Source organism: Trichosurus vulpecula, chromosome 7, assembly GCF_011100635.1.
Source record: "Trichosurus vulpecula isolate mTriVul1 chromosome 7, mTriVul1.pri, whole genome shotgun sequence".
Taxonomy (NCBI): Eukaryota; Metazoa; Chordata; class Mammalia; order Diprotodontia; family Phalangeridae; genus Trichosurus; species Trichosurus vulpecula.
The window spans coordinates 82,887,640-82,906,545 of record NC_050579.1 but is presented as its reverse complement, the minus strand read 5'-3'; the positions used below and the strand labels follow the sequence as shown (position 1 = coordinate 82,906,545).

The following is an 18,906-nucleotide window of genomic DNA, read 5'->3' as shown; positions in this document are numbered from 1 at the left end:
TATGGTGGCAAGACATGAAATACAACAGACACCAAAGAATTGAAAATGAATATCATCTAGAGACATGCACAATGGGTGGAAGGAGGCTCTAAACTATGCCAATACGGAACTGCAAAGATGACCAGAGTCAAAGATGTTGTCATGAAAAGGAATATGGACAATTCACATGGTGAGAAAAGGGATGACAAGTGGATAGCCAGAATGTTGGTATTCTTGCAATGTCAGGGGAAAGAAAGCAAAGAGGACCTCTAGCACATTGCTGGAACCCATCTCACAGGACAGACAGGCATGTATGGATTGTGATCTGCATCAGTGGGAAAAAAGCATCAAAATCAGTGAGATCACAGATCCATTTGAATGCTGAATATTTAATTATAGACAACGTATTAGAACTTAAATGTATCTCACATTTGGAAATCTTCATAACTGAAGACATTTCTAAGTGTAGATTTATTTAAAATAATCTTATTACTAAAACAAAATAAAACCTAAAAATTTATTTTTAATTATACATACCTGAATACTGAAGGCAGCAAACAGCAGTTGATTTATGGGCTACAGATAGCTGCCTGCTAAGTTTGGTTGGCAGTGGACTCTCCAAAGGATAATTTTTACTTTATGGAATAATAGAAACAAAGAGTCACACAAAAATGCAATCAAATGAGTAGGATAGAAGAAAGAAACGAGACTTTAATTTCTCTGTACACCCAGTTTAAAACCGAAACCATAACGTAACTCTGAAAATACATTCATTTAAAACCTACATACATAATTTTCAATAGCATGAAAATAACTGGTATAAGAATTCAAAAATCACCCTGATTCATGCAAATTGATGAAGATATTGACCTGCTTATTTTCCCAGTTCTCAGTTGCCATAAAGAATGGCTATTATTTATTGTTTAATAGTTGCTAGTATAAAGGAGATGAATAAGTTGTCCTTGAACAAAGTAGGAAGTTTTCCTAAAACTCCTGGCAACAGAACATGAACAAGTTTCCTTAACAGCATAATGAAGTATAGGCTATTGTTAGCTGCTAATCAAATTGAATTCCTTAGTCAACCTGATGGAATTACAGAGTATTAGTGATTGTATTAAAACAACTGATGGAGCACAGGAAAATTCTAAACTAGTTCAGAGGTTCAGTCGTGCTCCTTATGTCCTATATAATATAATATGTAAGCTAGCCCCATTATGAGACAGTCAAGAAGGGAGTCAAGTTGAGGAGTGAAGTGGAGAGTCAGCTCTGGAGGAAAGATAGCTTTTGATGACTCTAACCCTTTATGGAGTGCAACAGGGTAGCAAAATATCATCTCTCTCCTCCCCATTCCCAAATCAGCAATGGTGCCCTGTGGAAGAAGTACATGTCTTTAGCAGACATATGCTTACAAAAAGCCTAAGGGGGAATTGAAGGATGTTGCTTTCTGAACCCCAACCTTCTGGGTGTAGAGAATTCACAGAAGAAAAAGTGCGGCTGTTGGAATGGAGATCTTGCTTAGAAGATATCAGCCCTCACAGCTGAGATTCCAAGTGAATAAACCTGGGAAGGTTTTCCACTGGTCCTAGTGGAGATGGTTCTACTTCTTTTCTAAAAAGCCTAGAAAGGCTCTAACTAGGAATTTCAGCTGAGTCAAAAGCTAGAGGCTACCAGGAGAGCAACATGCCCTGCAGGGAATAGGTCCAGTGAGCCCCATAGAGCAACGTGCCCATTTGTGACTGACTAACTCCAAGCAAGGACCAATGAAGGAGCATCACAAGAGGACTTCAGAGACCTTGCAGAATTAGTTGGAGGTGTGAGTTACCACTCCTTACAGGAGTATGCTTACATTCTTAGTGGCCAGTGATGGATTCAACCAAGCTCAAACAAATAACATCCTAGAATACTAGAAAATCTGACAGATGTTCTACACAGCTACAGGTAAAATGGTATCCTGATATAAAGAGAAATAGAAGGGAATCTATAAACGTTAGGTCGGTGAGTTTGACTTCAATTTCTGGAGCAATTCTAGAATGTATCACCAAAAAGGTGGTTTGTTAGCATTAAGAAAAAGAAGTGATAATCCCAAAGAGTCAACATGATTTTAAGAAGGTCATGCCACTAACCTAATTCCTTTCTTTGTTATGTCTATTATACTGGTAAGCAAATAATTAAAGAGATAATCATATACAAAGATAAAAATAAAATAATCCACACTCTCAAATTGTTTGCATTCCTTGGTACCAAGTCAGCCAAATATTTGAGAAAATGCCTCATTCTGTTCTTGAAAACAAGACGGAAAGCTGTGGGCCAAAGTAACCTTCACAAATGCTCAAATCTAAGCACATAATTTCTAGGATAATAAACCTTCAGTAGTCCAGTTCGATCAGACAAATTTATTAAATGTCTACTATTTGCATGGTGGCAGCTAGGTGACACAGTGGATAGAACACCAAGACTGGAGAGAGGATGATTCATCTTCTTAAGGTCAAATCTGGCCTTAGATATGTACTAGTTGTGTGACCCTGGGCAAGTCACTTAACCCTGTTTGCTTCAGTTTCCCCATCTGTAAAGTGAGCTGGAAAATAAAATGGCAAACCCCTCCAGTATCTCTGCCAATAAAACCCCAAATGGGGTCACAAAGTATGGACATGACTGAAAAACAACTGAACAACAAATAATGTGCTTACTATATGAATATTGTAATAGTCTCCCAATTGGTCTCTTTGCTCCTAGACGCTTTCCTCTCCAAGCCATCCTCTGCATAGCTGCCAGAATGCTATTCCCAAAGCATAGATCCAGCTGTGTTACCCCATCCACAAAAAAACCCTCAGTTCTCTATTTCTGTCAAGATAAAATACTGGCATTTAAAGCCCTTTACAATCTGGCTCCTGATATCTTTTCTAGTGTCATTTCATATTACTTTCATTTCATCAATTGCTTATTTGATTTTTCAAACTGGGTGCTTCATAAGCACCTCAAACTCAGCACATCCAAAACTGAGCTCATTATCTCTGGCCCCAATCCTTACCCTCTTCCCGAATTTCACAATTTCTACTGAGGGCACCAATCTCAATACACACACACACACACACACACACACACACACACACGAATGGATGGATGCGTGTGTACATATTTCTACGAAATGTTAAAAAAATTTTTTCAACTCCTCAGAGCTCCCCCATTCCCTTAGCAAATGCGGACATTTACAGTGATATTCAGCGAAATAAAGGAGATTGAACTTTTTATCTAAGCAAGTCAAATTTAACAAAAAGCCCCCTTACACAGTGACAGATCTATGTAGAAGGAATCAAAAGCTCTAGGGGGAAAAAATCTCCATCTCTTCAGATGGAGGGGATGAGAGAGAAGACTCCTCAGCTGTTTGCCTTCTAAACCAACAGAAGGGAAAATCCACTAGTGCTCTGTTTGCCATTCCCAGACTGCTGCTCTGATTCCTGACTCATCTGCCTGTGATGTATGTCTGCTCTCTGTCTCTCTCCACCTATTTCTGCATGCCCTCTTCCTTTATGCAGACCACAAAACCTCACACTCTCTTGTCCTCAAAACCCACCCTTCCATGATCACCAACTCCCTCTCCTCCACCCAGGAAATGACTGCATCGATCCTCAAAGCTTGTGGAAGGGTCTACATTCCTACCATCAACACCTGGTAGAGTGGTTTGCATGTAGATGGCACTGAATGAATTATTAGTTGACCTGAATTAAATTGAACTAAATTTATTCAATAGATAATAGGGAGCTAATGAAAGGTTTTGAATTAAATCAAATGGAATTGAACAGGAAGAAGCTGAAAGTAGCAAGATAGATTTAAGGGGGAAAAAGGCTGTTTCGGTCATCCAGACAGATGTGCTTGGGTAGTGGCAATGGGAACAGAAAGAAGGAAATAGATGCAGGAGATATCAGAAAGGTAAAAGTGACTAAATTTCATATGTAATTTGATGTGAAAAGCCAAACGTCTCCTCATTTTGTTTCCTTTTCACTATACTAAAAGTGAGATATTCATTTAAAATAACATATTAATAAGTGACCACTAAAAAGTATTACTTGGTATGAAGCATGCATTAATGTTCTAATCAATAATAATTTAAAGCAGTTTATTATTAATTTTGTGATAAAATATTTTGAATCACATTTCCGGACACATAATTTTCTATATTTCACAATGCACTAAGAACAAACCCATAACTGACATTTAGAAATTTGTTAAAAACCTTTACACTAGTGAAAAGATAACTGAAATTTCACTCAAAATAGATGGTCAGCATACACTTTACAAGGAAATGGAACTTTCTATGAAATAAAATTTTGAAGAGAATAAAACAAAAATATTTTAGAAGTTTCACACTTCTTATTTAAGCTTTTTAATTACACTAACTGCACTACATACCATTTATGATGACTCTTCAATTCTGAGGATCTTTCACTATTTGTCTTTATGTTGGTCTTTGGTGAAAACATAGTTCCTCTGTTGGAAAGAATACCTTCAAATGTTACTTTAAAAATATGGATTGCATATATAGTTCACTACAACACTGAGAAAAGTCATGTCTCCATTTGCTACACTCATTCGAATATATTAATGTAGCAAAAACTTTTGAGTGCCTCATAAAGTGAGACAACATGATAGTTGGCGACCACAACTGTATTTTGTTTTTGTCTTTGCATCAGTGCCTTGAACAAAGCTGGTGCTTGATAAATGTTTAAGTGATTAAATTTATACTTGCTTAAAACAGCTCATCTAGTTACTATAACTTCTAGTTCAATATTAACTCATAATTTCAATTATGCATCTACACATTTGCAAAAGCTTGGTCTGCCGCATTTTTTAGATGGAGATAAGGACTTCCCCAATGAGTTAACCCTTTCTAAAAATGCAAGTCAGCACCTTCTTTGTGACTTTCCTTCTTAGAGATACCTAGAGTACCCAGAAGTTAAGACGCTTGTCCAAGGTCACAGAAATGACATGTACCAGAGGCAGGACTTGAACTCAAGTCTTCTCCTAGCTTGAGGACCAGCTGTCATCTATGCCATGCTGCCTCTTTTCACTAGACTTGTTGCTAGAATATGCTGACTTACTTTGGGAAAATGCCAGTAAATGACAGTGATACTGTAACAACAATGCTGCTTGTTGCTACTGTAGCTGCGTAAGGCCAATAACACCAGCACGCAGGAGGGCTACTAGCACAAGTTCTTTGATCTGCTTTTCTAAGGAAAGCAACTTTAAGGGGTTTACAATCTCACTTTAATTAAACATACATACATCATTCACTTAGTTCAGGGGGAAAAGTCAGCACCCTGAACCTCAGAGCAAATACAAACAGAAATTACAAGCAGAAATCATATAAGCAGAGCAAAATAACACAAATCAGCATACTGGCTTCTAGCTGTCTGTCCAAGACATTAAGGTACCGACATTTGGGTTTTTCAAAGCCGAGGCTCCAGCAGCTACCCAGAGTCTCATCTAGTCAAATCACACGACACTCTTCCAGTGAGGGAGCCTCCAGAAAAACGCTAACCTCAGAGTATATATACACTTCTTCAGGGTCAGAGGGGGTCACAACCATGCAACTCAAACCCATGTGACCTAAGCCTTCCTGATCCAATCAAAGATTCTTGATTGAAACAAAGGCAAGACTCAAAGGCACTTGATTGCCTCAGAGCTGAGAAGCACTCAAAAACAAAAGACAACAAAAGTCCCACTTTATTTGCCATTACACATACCCCCCCCAAAAAAATATGAATCAATTATCCTTTTGCTTTGCAGAGATGATGCAAAAGGATTAAATGAAGGAAAATAAAATGTATAGTCAAAGAATATAGTAGCATAGTGACATAGTAAAGCCAGCCTTAAAACCAGGAAGACCTGAATCTGGGTCTAGCCTCTTAGACAACCTGGCTGTTTGACTCTGGGCAAGTTATTTAACCTCTCAATGCTCTAAGTAATACTCTAAGATCCAGAAAAGGTACTGATCTACATTGATAGAATAAGCTTCCTCATAGGGCAGCAACCTGTGCTAAGGAAATCACAGGCCCAGTCTCTACGCCCAGAATGCTAAATGTAAAATTTAGCTATCATTTTAAAGTCAAAACTTTTCTTTGTAAACATACCTATGAACATTAATATGTTAATGATAAAGTGATTCAATATGCAGATATTTGCTTCACCTAGCAGCTCAAAAATACAACTAAAATACAAAATGAGATGAAAATATTTATTTTAATCTCATATATTATTTTAAATTATTTTGTATTTGTATATTCTGCATTTAAAAGTATGGCCAATTATAATGTTCCACACCTACCAAGACCCCTTCTTTGTTGTGTGTCAATAAAGAGGGTTCTTTCTTTCTCATTGAGGACACTGGCTTTACTGAGGTTGCCAGTCTGACCCACTTTGTTAATAGTTATATGCATCACTGTTAATAAATTGATTTTGCTCAGAGTCTGTACCTCAGTCTACCTTTACTGAATTTACTCAAGACAGTTTCATGTCTATTGTAACACAAATAAGAAGTATCACTGACAAAAACTGAACCCAGGTCAATCTCTCTTTCCATTGATCCACATTGTCTTTCTAATTAGTTAAAAAGATTTAATATTTCAGTGAATTAACTAAAAAATTCCTACTTACTGTGGTGTAGATGCATAACCAGATGATATAACTTTATTGTGGAAAACCAGGGGTAGGTCTTTTATGGTGCTCTTCACAGCTATATTAAAATAATTGAAAAGGATCATTCAAATGTTTGGAATATTATAATCTTATTATGAAAATAAGATGGTGCAGTTAGAATTTTTAAAAACTGTTGGGGAAGGAGAAGGGAATCTTCGTACCAGATATCTCTGATGAAATCAAAAGTCCAGTGCCTCTAGCTATCCCTATGTCTGATAACAGCATGATATTAAGACTATATGGGAAGCTACATGTGCAATGTATAGGGCTCCAAGCCTGGAATCAGGAAAACCTGAGTTCAAATCTGAGCTCAGACTCTTACTAGGTGTGTGACCCTGGGCAAGTCTCTTAACTCTGTTTGCCTCAATTTCCTCATCTATAAAATTAGTTGGAGAAGGAAATGGCAAACCACTCCAGTGTCTTTGCCAAGAAAACACCAAAGGAGATCAAGAAGAGGTGGACACAACTGAAACAACTCAACAACAAATTCAGGATATACAGGGAATGACACAAATATATGAAACCATAGTTCATTATCTAATAAATAACTGGTTGAAGGATATTAATAATTTTCAGGGAAAAAAGCCAATTCTCTATCAAATGGGTTTACTTTATTGGTTTATTTTGTTTAGTTTTTTGGAGTAGGAGGTTAAGTTAGTGGGGGATTAATGAGGAAAATGTTTCAGATGCAGGAACATTATCAGGAAATCTGGATGGTATAAAACCAATGGTTATCAATAAAAATTTTAGAAAATAAAAATTACTTTTATAATAATAAATAAATATAAGAATGTCTTTAATATCACATGAACACTCATGAAGTTAATGTATGAAAGCTAATTAAAAGCAATACTTGGTAAAAGTCTTTGCATAACTGATTTCAGCAATAAACTACATTATATTTTCATTTCTTTATTAGTTAGGTTTTTCATTCATATTGCCTTCAAGTGTGTTTTTGTAAAGATAGGGATACAATTTTTGTGGTTCATGGCATGACTAAGTCAGGCACACTCATTTGTTTTCCATATGAACATTTTTAGAACAAAAAAGTCCTTACCAATACATATTTTAACAATCATAAAAGTCAATCCTTGGAAATTTAACCGCCAGCTGGTTACAGAGAAACTATTATCTTTGTAATAAAATTAAGTATTTACATGAATACTATTACACATGCATTTTTTCTAACACACATAAACACTGTAATTTATGTGAAAATGCAGTACATAGCATAGTATACTATTTGACCAAATAAGATGCCCCATATGGGGAAAAACTGAAATGTTTCCATCTCTAAGTTGCAATCTAAATACCACATATAGATAAAAAAAGTAAAGATATCACAAACTCCAAACAATAACAGCTACAGAAGATCTAAGGTATCAAATATTATCATAGATTTGTATATAGATTTGCATATGTACATATGCATACTGTATCAAGAGAATCCAACAATAAAAAATTTGATCCATTATGGTTTATTAGGAAAACTGAACCTATCACAATACCAGAACAAAATATCAGGAATATAATTTGATGTCCCATAACAGACCACACATATAATTAATGCTTATTAATAATCAATTCTTGTTAATTGGGACACAACCTGTTTTGGCAAAGTATCATTCACCTACTTACTACTCAAGTAACTTCAAATCTTGTTTAATATTTGGTATGTGCAACTTTTTCACATCTAGTTAATAAAAATAAAGTATTAATCACATATCTTCATGGATCAATGATTTCATTAGTATGGTAACTCTCTCAACCAGTACAGATCCCAACTCCTCCATGTGTTTTGATATTACACAATTTTTTGCCAATGGCTTTCCATTAACCCTGGAATTGCATTGAAGCCATTCTTCAGTTCTATCAATATCTCATGGATATCAAGGCAGTGCTCAGACCATCTTCTTACATGACCAGTCAACCACTTTCTGTGCTCCTACACGTGCTGAATGATGCTACTTCTTTATGCTACTTTTTACATGCATGTCAACATTGGCTGTGGCCTACTTAGGAAACACCATGCATTTTTTCCATAGCAATTTGAGTCCCCTGAAAATTTTATTCCTCTCAGATTGCAATTGATGGTGTTCCATGATTTAAAGTCACATAGCTGGAGAATAATGGGTTATGAGATAAACTGGGCACAAATCCAAACCATTAGAGTAAAAAAAAAATAAAAGAGAGCCAGGCTCTTCACACAGGTCACTAAAAACAACAAACATGGAAGTGGGAGTTGGGAAACATAAGAGCAAAACACCAAAGAGAAGAGAAACAGCAAACATGTGCTCATACACACACACACACACCCACACACACACACCCACACACACACACACACACACACATTCACAGTCAGATGGAAAATGGAAACTAACCTAAATTTAAAATACACAAAACTACAAAAATGTGGATATAATTTTTAAATGCTCTAGAGAAACTCAATTAGCTAAAGTTCTAAAAACAACGGAGACTTTAGAAAAGAAAACAAGAAAAATGCCCTAAGACATCCTCAAAGAAATTAAGCAAGAATTGTCTATCTTAATAAAATAAGACCCAATAAGATTTTGAAGTAAAAATATATATTAAAAAATTATTGTTAATAGTAATAGCAAAAGAGGTAAAAGGCAGTTCTCTTTGAACTTCAACCTCCCCAAACCTATTCTTGATCCTCACTGCAAATGCCACTCACTCCACAACTCCTTACTTTCCCAGGTTATCACTCGCTCTAGTCTCACTCTCCGCTCTTCACAATAGTGTAACTTTAATTAGCCAGCTCAAGTTTATGCTGTTTTCTAAATTTTAGTCTTTTGTCTCCTTGTCCAATCATGGTTCCTCCCTTTCCAACCTCAACGCTAGAGTAATCCTATTACCTGCTTTCTTTGCATCTATCCGTGGGCTGGTTAACACCACCTTGCAGATAAAGTCCACTATAAATTCATATTATTCAATTCGAACTAGGCATTCACTTCTGCTTTCAATATTTTTATTCTTTCCTGATTGATTCTTGGTCAAACTCCCCATAGTTGCTTGTCCAAACTTTTTCTTCTGTTCTCAAGCCCCCTATATCACCTTTCCCTCTCAACAAAGAAAGGATCTCCCCTCGTACTCCACCGAAAAAACTGAGGCCATTCACTGAGAGCTCCTTATTATCCTCAATTCCACATTTCAAATCACCTTAGCATCACCACCACCCCCTATCCTCTTCTTTGTTTCAATCTCAGAGGACAAGTGGCCCTTCTTATCAATACTAACATCTCTACTTGTGCCCTTGATCTCATCCCTTCCAAGCTCAACCAAAATCTTGCCTATTTGATCATCTCTCTCTCTCCCTAATTGTCAACCTTTCATTATGCACTGATTCTTTCCCTAATACCCATAACCATGATCATATCTCTCTATAGCTTTATTTTTTAAAAAAACCTTCATTGACTGTATAGTTCTTTTGAGCTATCATTTTATATCTCTCCCTCTTTTTTCACCACCAAACTTCTGGGAAAATCCATCTATACTCATTAACTCCACCTTCCCACTTTCCACCCACACTGGAAAATCTAGTTTCCATTACCACCACTATACTGAAACTTCTCTCTCTGAGGCCACTAACAACTTCCTGAATTTAACAATCTAATGGGCTTTTCTCATTTTTCACACTTTTTAAACTCTCTGCTGAACTTGTCACTGTTGATCACTCCCTTCTGAATTCTCTCTTCTCCCTGGCTTTCTTATGACATTATTCTTTAATGTTTCTCTTCCTACACATAGAAAACAAGCCTTTCTCAAATTTTTCTGCAAGTTCATCATCCATGGAGCTGCCTCTTATAAATGTGTAAACCCTAAAACTTATTCCTGGGCCCTGTCTTCTCACTCTACACACTCTCTCATGGATGTCTCATCAATACCCATGAATTCAACTATCATATTTATGCAAAAGGTTCCCAACCCTCCATAGCTAGTTACATCATTATAGTTATTGTTTACAATGTTTTCCTGGTTCTGTTTTCTTCTCCTTGCAAGAATCCATATAAATTATCCCATGCTTCTCTAATAAATACAAATATCCATTTATGTGCTACAATTGGCCTAGTCATCCTCTAATCAATAGGAATCTACTTTGTTCCCAGTTCTTTGTTATTACAAAAAATGCTATCATAAATGATGTATATAGGATTTGTCTTTCATTGTCATCCTCTTTGTAGCATATGTCTGGTAACAGGGTTTCTAGATCAAAGGGTATGGACATTTTAACCACTTTCTTAGCATAATTCCAAATTGCTTCCCGAAATTCACAGCTCCACCAACGATGTATCAGTCTTTCTGCATCTCTTTCCTTGACTCTCTCTCTACCATCCTCCATAGTCGATTATAGGAGCATGTTATGCATGTCAACATTGTCTGTGGCCTACTTAGGAAACACCATGCAGACTGGCTTAGGCTTATCATGGGCAAAGATAAAATGCAGCCTCTCCAGAAAGAGCTTTTCAGATGAAATTAGAATATCTGTTCCCAGTACGGTCCCAAATTGAGGTGCTGCTGTTAGCAGCAGATAAAAGGTTTCCCTGACTTTCTATCAGCATTGAAGTAAAATAATGTAAACCAGCATCCATACACTTATTTGGCCAATGTCCTACCTGGACCATGAGACAATCACTAGTTCTCATTTTGAAAGTTCCCAAATATCGAGACCTAAAGGGCAGCACCACACTGAGAAGACCACCCACTTTGAATTAAGTGGACTGTGAGACAGAACCAATAACCTGAAGTCAGGGCCTGTTTCATTTTTATATCTGTGTGACCAATGGCTGGAATAGTGCTGTTCGTGTAGTAGATACTCAATAAATGTATGGTGAATTTTTTAATAATGAGTGACTAGATCAAGGGACTAGGTGAAGCTGTTTTGAGGTTTTTTCTTTCTCAGAAGGAATTTTAGAGCCTCGGGTTGGATGGGAAGGGAAGAGGAGCTATCAGAGTATATGAAAGTGCTTTTTCAGAAAGAAAAGAGCTACTCTCAAAGACACTGAAGTATTCATGAGTGACCAATAAACCAACTGCATTCGAAAAAGGCATTATCGGAAATAGGTTGATCGATGAAATGGATTAGGTATACAACAATCAGAAGGAAATGAACAAGGTAGTATAGTGCTCTGGCAGCCAGGTAGCACAGTAGATAAAGTGCTGGGCTTGAGGTCAGGAAGGTTCATCTTCCTGATTTCAAATCTGACCTCAGACACTTCCTAGCTGTATGACCCTGGGCAAATCACTTAATCTTTAACATTGTTTGCCTCAGTTTCCTCATGTACAAAATGAGCTGGAGAAGGAAATGTGGCAAACCACTCCAGTATCTTTGCCACGAACACCTCAAATGGGGTCACAAAGAGTTGGACAAGTCTGAAATAACTGAAAGCATAGTGTTCAGTAAACCTAAAGACCCAAGATACTGGGTTATGGACTCACTATTCAAAGCAATCAGATTACCAAAGATAACAAAAAAGGAAAAATGAAAATTTCGAAAAGGCCTTCAGGAAAACAGGCATACTAATGCTCTGTTAGTGGACCTGTGAATTGGTCCAGCCATTCTGGAAAGTATTTTGAAGCTTTACAGCAAAAGTTAATGAACAGTTAGCTTCTGATCCGGTTATATCACTACGAGACCTACATCCAAGGAGAATAAAAAGAGAGAAAAGAATTCAAATGTACAAAATTATTTACAGCCACAATTTTTGCAGCGACAACTGAAAATTAGAGTACCACCCATCTACTGGGGAATGACTAAATAAAAATATAATGGAATACTATTGTGCCATAAAAATAATAAAATGGATTATTGTAGAGAAACCTGGTGGGACTTATATGTAGTGACACAGAGCAAAGAGAGCAGAACCAGAACAATTTATAACAACTATTGTAAAAAAAAAGAAGAAGAATACCCACCTACCAACATAGAGGTAAGGGACTAAATATGAAGAATGATACATAGATTTTGGACATGGCCAATGTGAAAATTTGTTTTGTTATTCTTTTTCTATTTCAGGGATGGGGGCTGGGGAGGAGGAGGAGTGGAGAATCTGTGAAGGACAGACGATAAATTCTTATTAATTTTAAAATTATATTTTGAAAAGAAAAAATAACATATACATAGTGCCAAGATTATGGTCTATAGCTAGATAAGCACCTGTCATATTAAGCCATTAATGTGAATACTTTAAAGAAGAAATATATATGAAGAATGATCTAGGCCTGCGATTAAGTAGCAGAAAGAGGATATCCAACATAATTGGATATGGGAAATTATGTGACATTTTCAGTAATCTGTAACTGCTCAACACTGCAAACCTCCATCTCTTTAAGACCAACATTCTTTAAATTATACTTTTTGCCTATAAATCATAACACAATATCTCAGAAACATTAAAATTACAAGTAATTCAAAAGGAATTAATGGAAAACAACACAGTGAGCCAAAAAGGCAACATGCTACCATCCATTTGTGTGAAGTGACCCAAAAGTCACTATCAAAAATATTATTGTTGAGAAAATAAAGTGGGCTGATCAGGAAGAAAGAATGAGGGACAACAGATAGCCTGCTTATTTCTACTGAAAGCAACAACATCCTTCTAGTTACCCAGGTCCTCAACCTCAGATTCATGCTTGACTCTTTATTCTCTCTCTCTTTATAATCAGCGGTCATGTCCTGACAATTCTACTTCCACAACATACGTCACCTCCATCTCCATTTCTCTACTCACACATGCATCATCCTACTTCAGACCTTCTCGCTAAATCATTCCTGGAGTATTGAAATAGCTTCCTAAATAGTCTCCTTTCCTCTTCTCTCTCCCCTCTCCAATCCATTCTCTACTCCATAATCTTCCTAAACCACAGGTCAGACCATGCCACTCCCTGGCTCAAAAAGATTCAATGGCTGCCTCTTGCTTCTTGAATAATAAAAACTCCTCAATTTGGCGCTGCAAGCCCTTTGAAATCTTGCTCCAGTCTACCTTTTAATATTTATTTAATATTTCTCTTCTTCACATGTTCAATAATCTAACCAAGCTGATTTACCTGCTGTTTGCCAAACTTATCATTCTATCTCCTCCCTCCAAGGCTTTGCATCATATGTCTTATTCACCTGGAATGTTCTCTCTACTCATTTCCATCTTGTAATATCCTTAATTTCCTTCAAAACTCAACTCAACTGGAAGCTTCTACTAGAAGCCTCATAGATTTTAATGTTCTCTCCTTCAAGCTTTCTATCTGTGTAAAGGGTGTAATTCCCACCCACCTAGGAACAAGCAAGGTGCTTTTGAGGCAGACTACTTTTTGTTTTCTCTCTGAATCACCAGAACTGACTACAATGTATTACACATAGAAGGTGGCTAATATGTGTTTATTGATTGAATGAATGACCCAAGTCTTACAATGATACCACTATAATAATAAAGAAGAAAAAGGTTTTCACTAGACAGACCCTCTGTGATAGATTTATAGGGAAATGAACAAAAATCACCAAAGGTGAGGAAATATGCTGTGATCTGTACTGATTGCAGGAGTATTCATTCCTTACAAAATCATAGATCTTTCCAGTTTTTTTTAAAAAGGTCAATAATGAATAAAAGAGTCAATCTTCTCTTTGAAAATATGATATCTGTATTAAATTAAAAAAACCCTAGTGGCTGCAAAACTCCCAAATAGGGATTGAACCAGATTAAAATATAATTGGGCAATATTTAACATAATAAATAAAAATACAATGAAACATTAAAAAAGAAAATATGAAATTTGTGAGCTAAGAAATCTAGCATATTAAATGTATATGTATCTTTGTTAGCAAAAATAATAATCTGATTTAACATTTCAATTCTATAGAGAACCACTGGAGCATAAATTTTCTATTCCAGAGAATCAAGAAGTATTTATACTTACCAGACTTCTTTTGACTAGCCAAATTAGTATTTTTCTTCTTAAAAGTTGTAATACACAGTGGAGAGGTTGGCAGGAGACAGGAACTAAAAACAAATTTTAAATACAAAATTCAAGTCACTAATATGTTAAAGGTAAATTTAAATAAATAGATATTAAATACCCACTACATGTAAATCATTCAGGATAGTTACAAATGACTAGTCCTTATAGTATACAGTTGTTGTGATTTTAAAAATGGGACAAGACTTGCCTCAGCTTGACATTTCCAAATCATGTTTATTATATATTTCCAATAAGAATTACTGTTCTCCTCTGAAATATGTCCTTGTGTATGTATGCATGCATATACATACATATACACACATACATATATGCATACATTATTTTAAATTAAATTGTGTGGTTTAGGAATCTATAAAACAATTCAGTGTTCTGGATGAGAATTTATCTCTGTACTAACATAGCAAAAAGTCTGTCTCTTGAGAAACAAACACTGAATGTGCACTGCTTGGAAAGTACCTGGCAATAACTGAAAGAGTCTCTTTCACATCGTGACGCTGTGATAACATGAGTGCAAGAAGATTAATTTCCAACACAGCAATTTGATTTCCAAACATAGAGGTCAGCAAACAGAAAACCTGAAGGGGAAGAATCAGGAAATCATACAGACACTGACAAACACAAAGTGTAGTGATACATGCATACTTATTACCATAATCATGACTACAAACAGAGACAGAGTCACCCAATTCAACTCAACATTCCAAATGGATATTACAAATTATCTAGTCTAACTCTCCCATTTGGCAGTTAAGGAAACTGAGTAGTAGGGAGTTAAGTGACTGGCACAACATCACATACAATTTACAAGTTAATTATTTATATCAATAACTGGCAAGTCACTAGATTATTTAACCTTTAAACTGTCAGATAATTCTACCTTCTTTTAAAAAATTCAAATTAAAGATAATTGATAAAGTAAGCTATTAAAATATTTGTAGGAATGCCATTAAATGCTTCTTCACTCACCTTATGATTAACAGCCTTGTCCATTATTGCACATGATCCAGCAACTTTAATGCTGAGGTTACTGAAATCTTAATTTGGAAAAAAAGTGAAATTTACAAACAATGGAGGAATTTTTTGGTTATTTTTTAAGATGAATATAGAACAAATAAGTTATCTCTAATAAGATGGATAGAGCAGAGACCTTAATTTCAAATTGCATTGGTTAGCATGCTTCATAAGGCAAATTATAATATAGAAGCATATTTTCTGTAAAAAAAATTATACTTTCTACTCATATCACATCAAAGAAAAGTATTCAAATTATCAAGCAAATTTATAGGATACCTTATGACCTTACCTTTAAAATGTAAAACAGATTCTAATTCCAAGTTGTCCAAGTTAATTACGTATAAACCAGTAGAGCTTCCTATCCACAAGCATCTGGTGTTGGGAGCAGGGAAGCTAATTTCAAAGTAAAATTTTTTAAAAAACAGGACCTGTAGATTTTGTAGCATAATGTTCAGAAGACTTAAAAACCTCTTGTATTCATGTATTTCCCCCCTTAAACCATGATTATTTATTTCTTTTAGCTGTTCAAATTACAATATTACAGTCAACTCTGTATCATCTAAGGTAGAGAAGCAACGGTGTTGGTAATAAAAACAATCACAAGTCATCTCAAAGTCATTTATATTTGTTTTGGAATTTGTTTGGAATTCAATCATTTTCTTCAGCAGATTTGCCTTTCTAATTATATTTTGCTATTGGAACTGCTTTATATTTCTTTTTCATACACTAGGCAACAGACGAAGAGAGGCAACTGAGGAAAGCCCACTGTCTGGTCCCTAGACAATTCCATTACATTATTAAAGGGGTTTTTCCCCTAAAGCTAAAAAAAAAAGTAGTAGTCTATGTGGTAACAAAGCAAAAGAGCAAACATTCAGTTTATCTGTCTTAATATTATAAGGAGGTACTAAGTACAAATCAAAATCAGGAGCACAGAGACAATGAAATATACCTGGGGTACTCCACTAAGGACCTCTAGCCATGTTGACATTGAACCACTAACAACTATTGAATATGTCCACCTAACCAGTGCTGAATCCATCTAATCATAATACCATCTAAACTAGGGGTGGGGAACCTGTATCTTTGAAGCTACATGTGCCCCTCTAGGTCCTCAAGTGCAGCCCTTTGACTGAATCCAAACTTCACACGATAAATAAGTGTGGCCCTTTGACTGAATCTTTGAAGTTTGGATTCAGTCAAAGGGCCGCACTTGAGGACCTACAGGGCCACATGTGGCCTCAAAGACATAGGTTCCCCAGCCCTATTCAAATCCTATCTCTCCATAAAGTATATGAATTACTTAATCAAAGCTTTATCAAAATCTAAGTTAAACTATACCCATGATATTCATCTCATTTACTAGTTTAATAATCCTGTCAAAAAAAGAGGTGAGGTTACTCTATCATGGGCTGTTGTTGATGAAGTCAGGCTGACTCTTTGTTATCGCTGCATCCTTTTCTAGATATTTATTTGTGTAATGATCTATTCTAGAATTTTCTCAGGAATCAGAGTTAAACTCAGTATCTATAGTTTACAGACTCTGTCGTCTCTCCTTTCTTGAAACTCAATACTGTACATTTTACTTTCTCCAATCTAGTTTTCCATGATATTCCATGTTTCCAGTTTTCCAGTTTTCCATGATCTTCCAAATAATACATAGCTCAGCCATCACATTTTTCTGTGCCAGTTTTTTTAAATACCCATTAATATAGTTCATCTGGATCAGGTAACATAAATGCAACCAAGGCAGCCAGGTGCTCTCTTATCCTGGGTATCAATTCTCTGTTACTCATTTTTGTCATTTCCAGTGTGAAGGCCATTCTCTTTGGCAAATTGCCAAGGAACAAAAATAAGAATAGGGTTGCTCTGTCTTTTCTCTGGTGTCAGTTATCACTATCTCATTCTCCTGCTCCCATCCCCCAGAGCAACTGGACTATCCATTATTTGATCCTCCTTTTCTCCTAACACAGATTTAAAAACAAAACCAGTTTTTGTTGTCCTTGGCTTCTCTTGCCAATTTTATTACTATTCCCATCACAATTCCTACAGGTCCATGCCATGCTCATATTTATCTTCTGTTACCTGCCCCTACTTTCAATCCTTGAACATTTCTTTTTTAAATCTAAATTGAGTGTTGAGTTCCCTATGCATCCACAATAGTCTCTTCAGACAAATGCTATTTTTCTTCCTCATTGGAACCATTTGTCTTCATGTGTTCAGAATTTTATTCTTGAGCAACTCTCATTCATCTCTCACTTTAGAACATGGGATCTCATTTATACTATCTCCTCCAATGGTGACATCCTCTTTCATATCAGACTATACCCATACTTCTCCTTTCCTATCAAATTCTAAGGAGAATAGTCCCCACCATTTCCACCCCAGCAACCATTACCTCCCTGTTAATGAGAATCAGAACCAGAATGAAATTTTCTCTTATTTAGTTCTCTACATTTTGAAAGATGACATTATCACTAAGAAAAGTCAAAAAGTTACTGGCTTATCTGTTTTTGGAAGGGAGAGAGCTTCAATAAATGTCTATAAAAATGAAAGACTTCATTACTACTATATCATGACTCTGTCAGGCTTGTGGTCCTATTTCCCAAATTCATTATCTGTCTTCTCTTGCTGTCCAGATGGAGTAGTGTATTCCAATGCCAAAATCACTTGTTTCTCCCTCCATTAACCTTCATCCAAATACACTCCCATCATGTTTCCCTCTCTAGTTTTCTTTATTTCCTCACATGACTATATGTTTATAATATGTGAGGCTATTTACTTATAATATATTTATTTTATTTATATCATCTACATTATATTTATAAGTTATATTATTTTATACTATATATATATATATAATTTAGTATATAATTTATTTATAATATACAATACTATTGCTTACTCCCTTCAACTGATAATGTCTCTTTTGAAGGAGGTATACACATCCAGAGCCACTGCTAAGTCGCAGGTTTCATCCTACCAAGTTTAAGTGGTACTGATAAGGTTACATTTGCCTGCCTGTGTCACAACCTCTTATTCCTCTTCTTTATTATCTAAATGTTGGGCATTTGTAGATATAGTCATCTGAGGCCATGGGTTTTATGTCACTACTGTTTCCTTTCTTGCATTTTTGTCTCCTTTAAACTTATGGGTTTCTTAATTGCTATTCATGTTCCTTTTCTTTTTGTAAGCTACTCTCTATGCTTAAGAGACATACATGATCAGTCT

The 18,906-nt window shown here is 35.8% G+C and overlaps 1 protein-coding gene across 1 annotated transcript in view; it reads right to left on the bottom strand.

Annotated features, from left to right (window-relative positions):
- The window catches only part of WDR27 (WD repeat domain 27), a 176,540-nt gene that overhangs the window by 132,335 nt on the left and 25,299 nt on the right, over positions 1-18,906 (bottom strand). Inside the window, 9 exon segments of the mRNA XM_036768210.1 lie at positions 517-614; positions 4,387-4,464; positions 6,298-6,452; positions 6,455-6,491; positions 6,631-6,709; positions 14,602-14,684; positions 15,121-15,239; positions 15,631-15,698; positions 15,968-16,071. Of these exon segments, the coding sequence (XP_036624105.1) occupies positions 517-614; positions 4,387-4,464; positions 6,298-6,452; positions 6,455-6,491; positions 6,631-6,709; positions 14,602-14,684; positions 15,121-15,239; positions 15,631-15,698; positions 15,968-16,071 (821 nt within the window).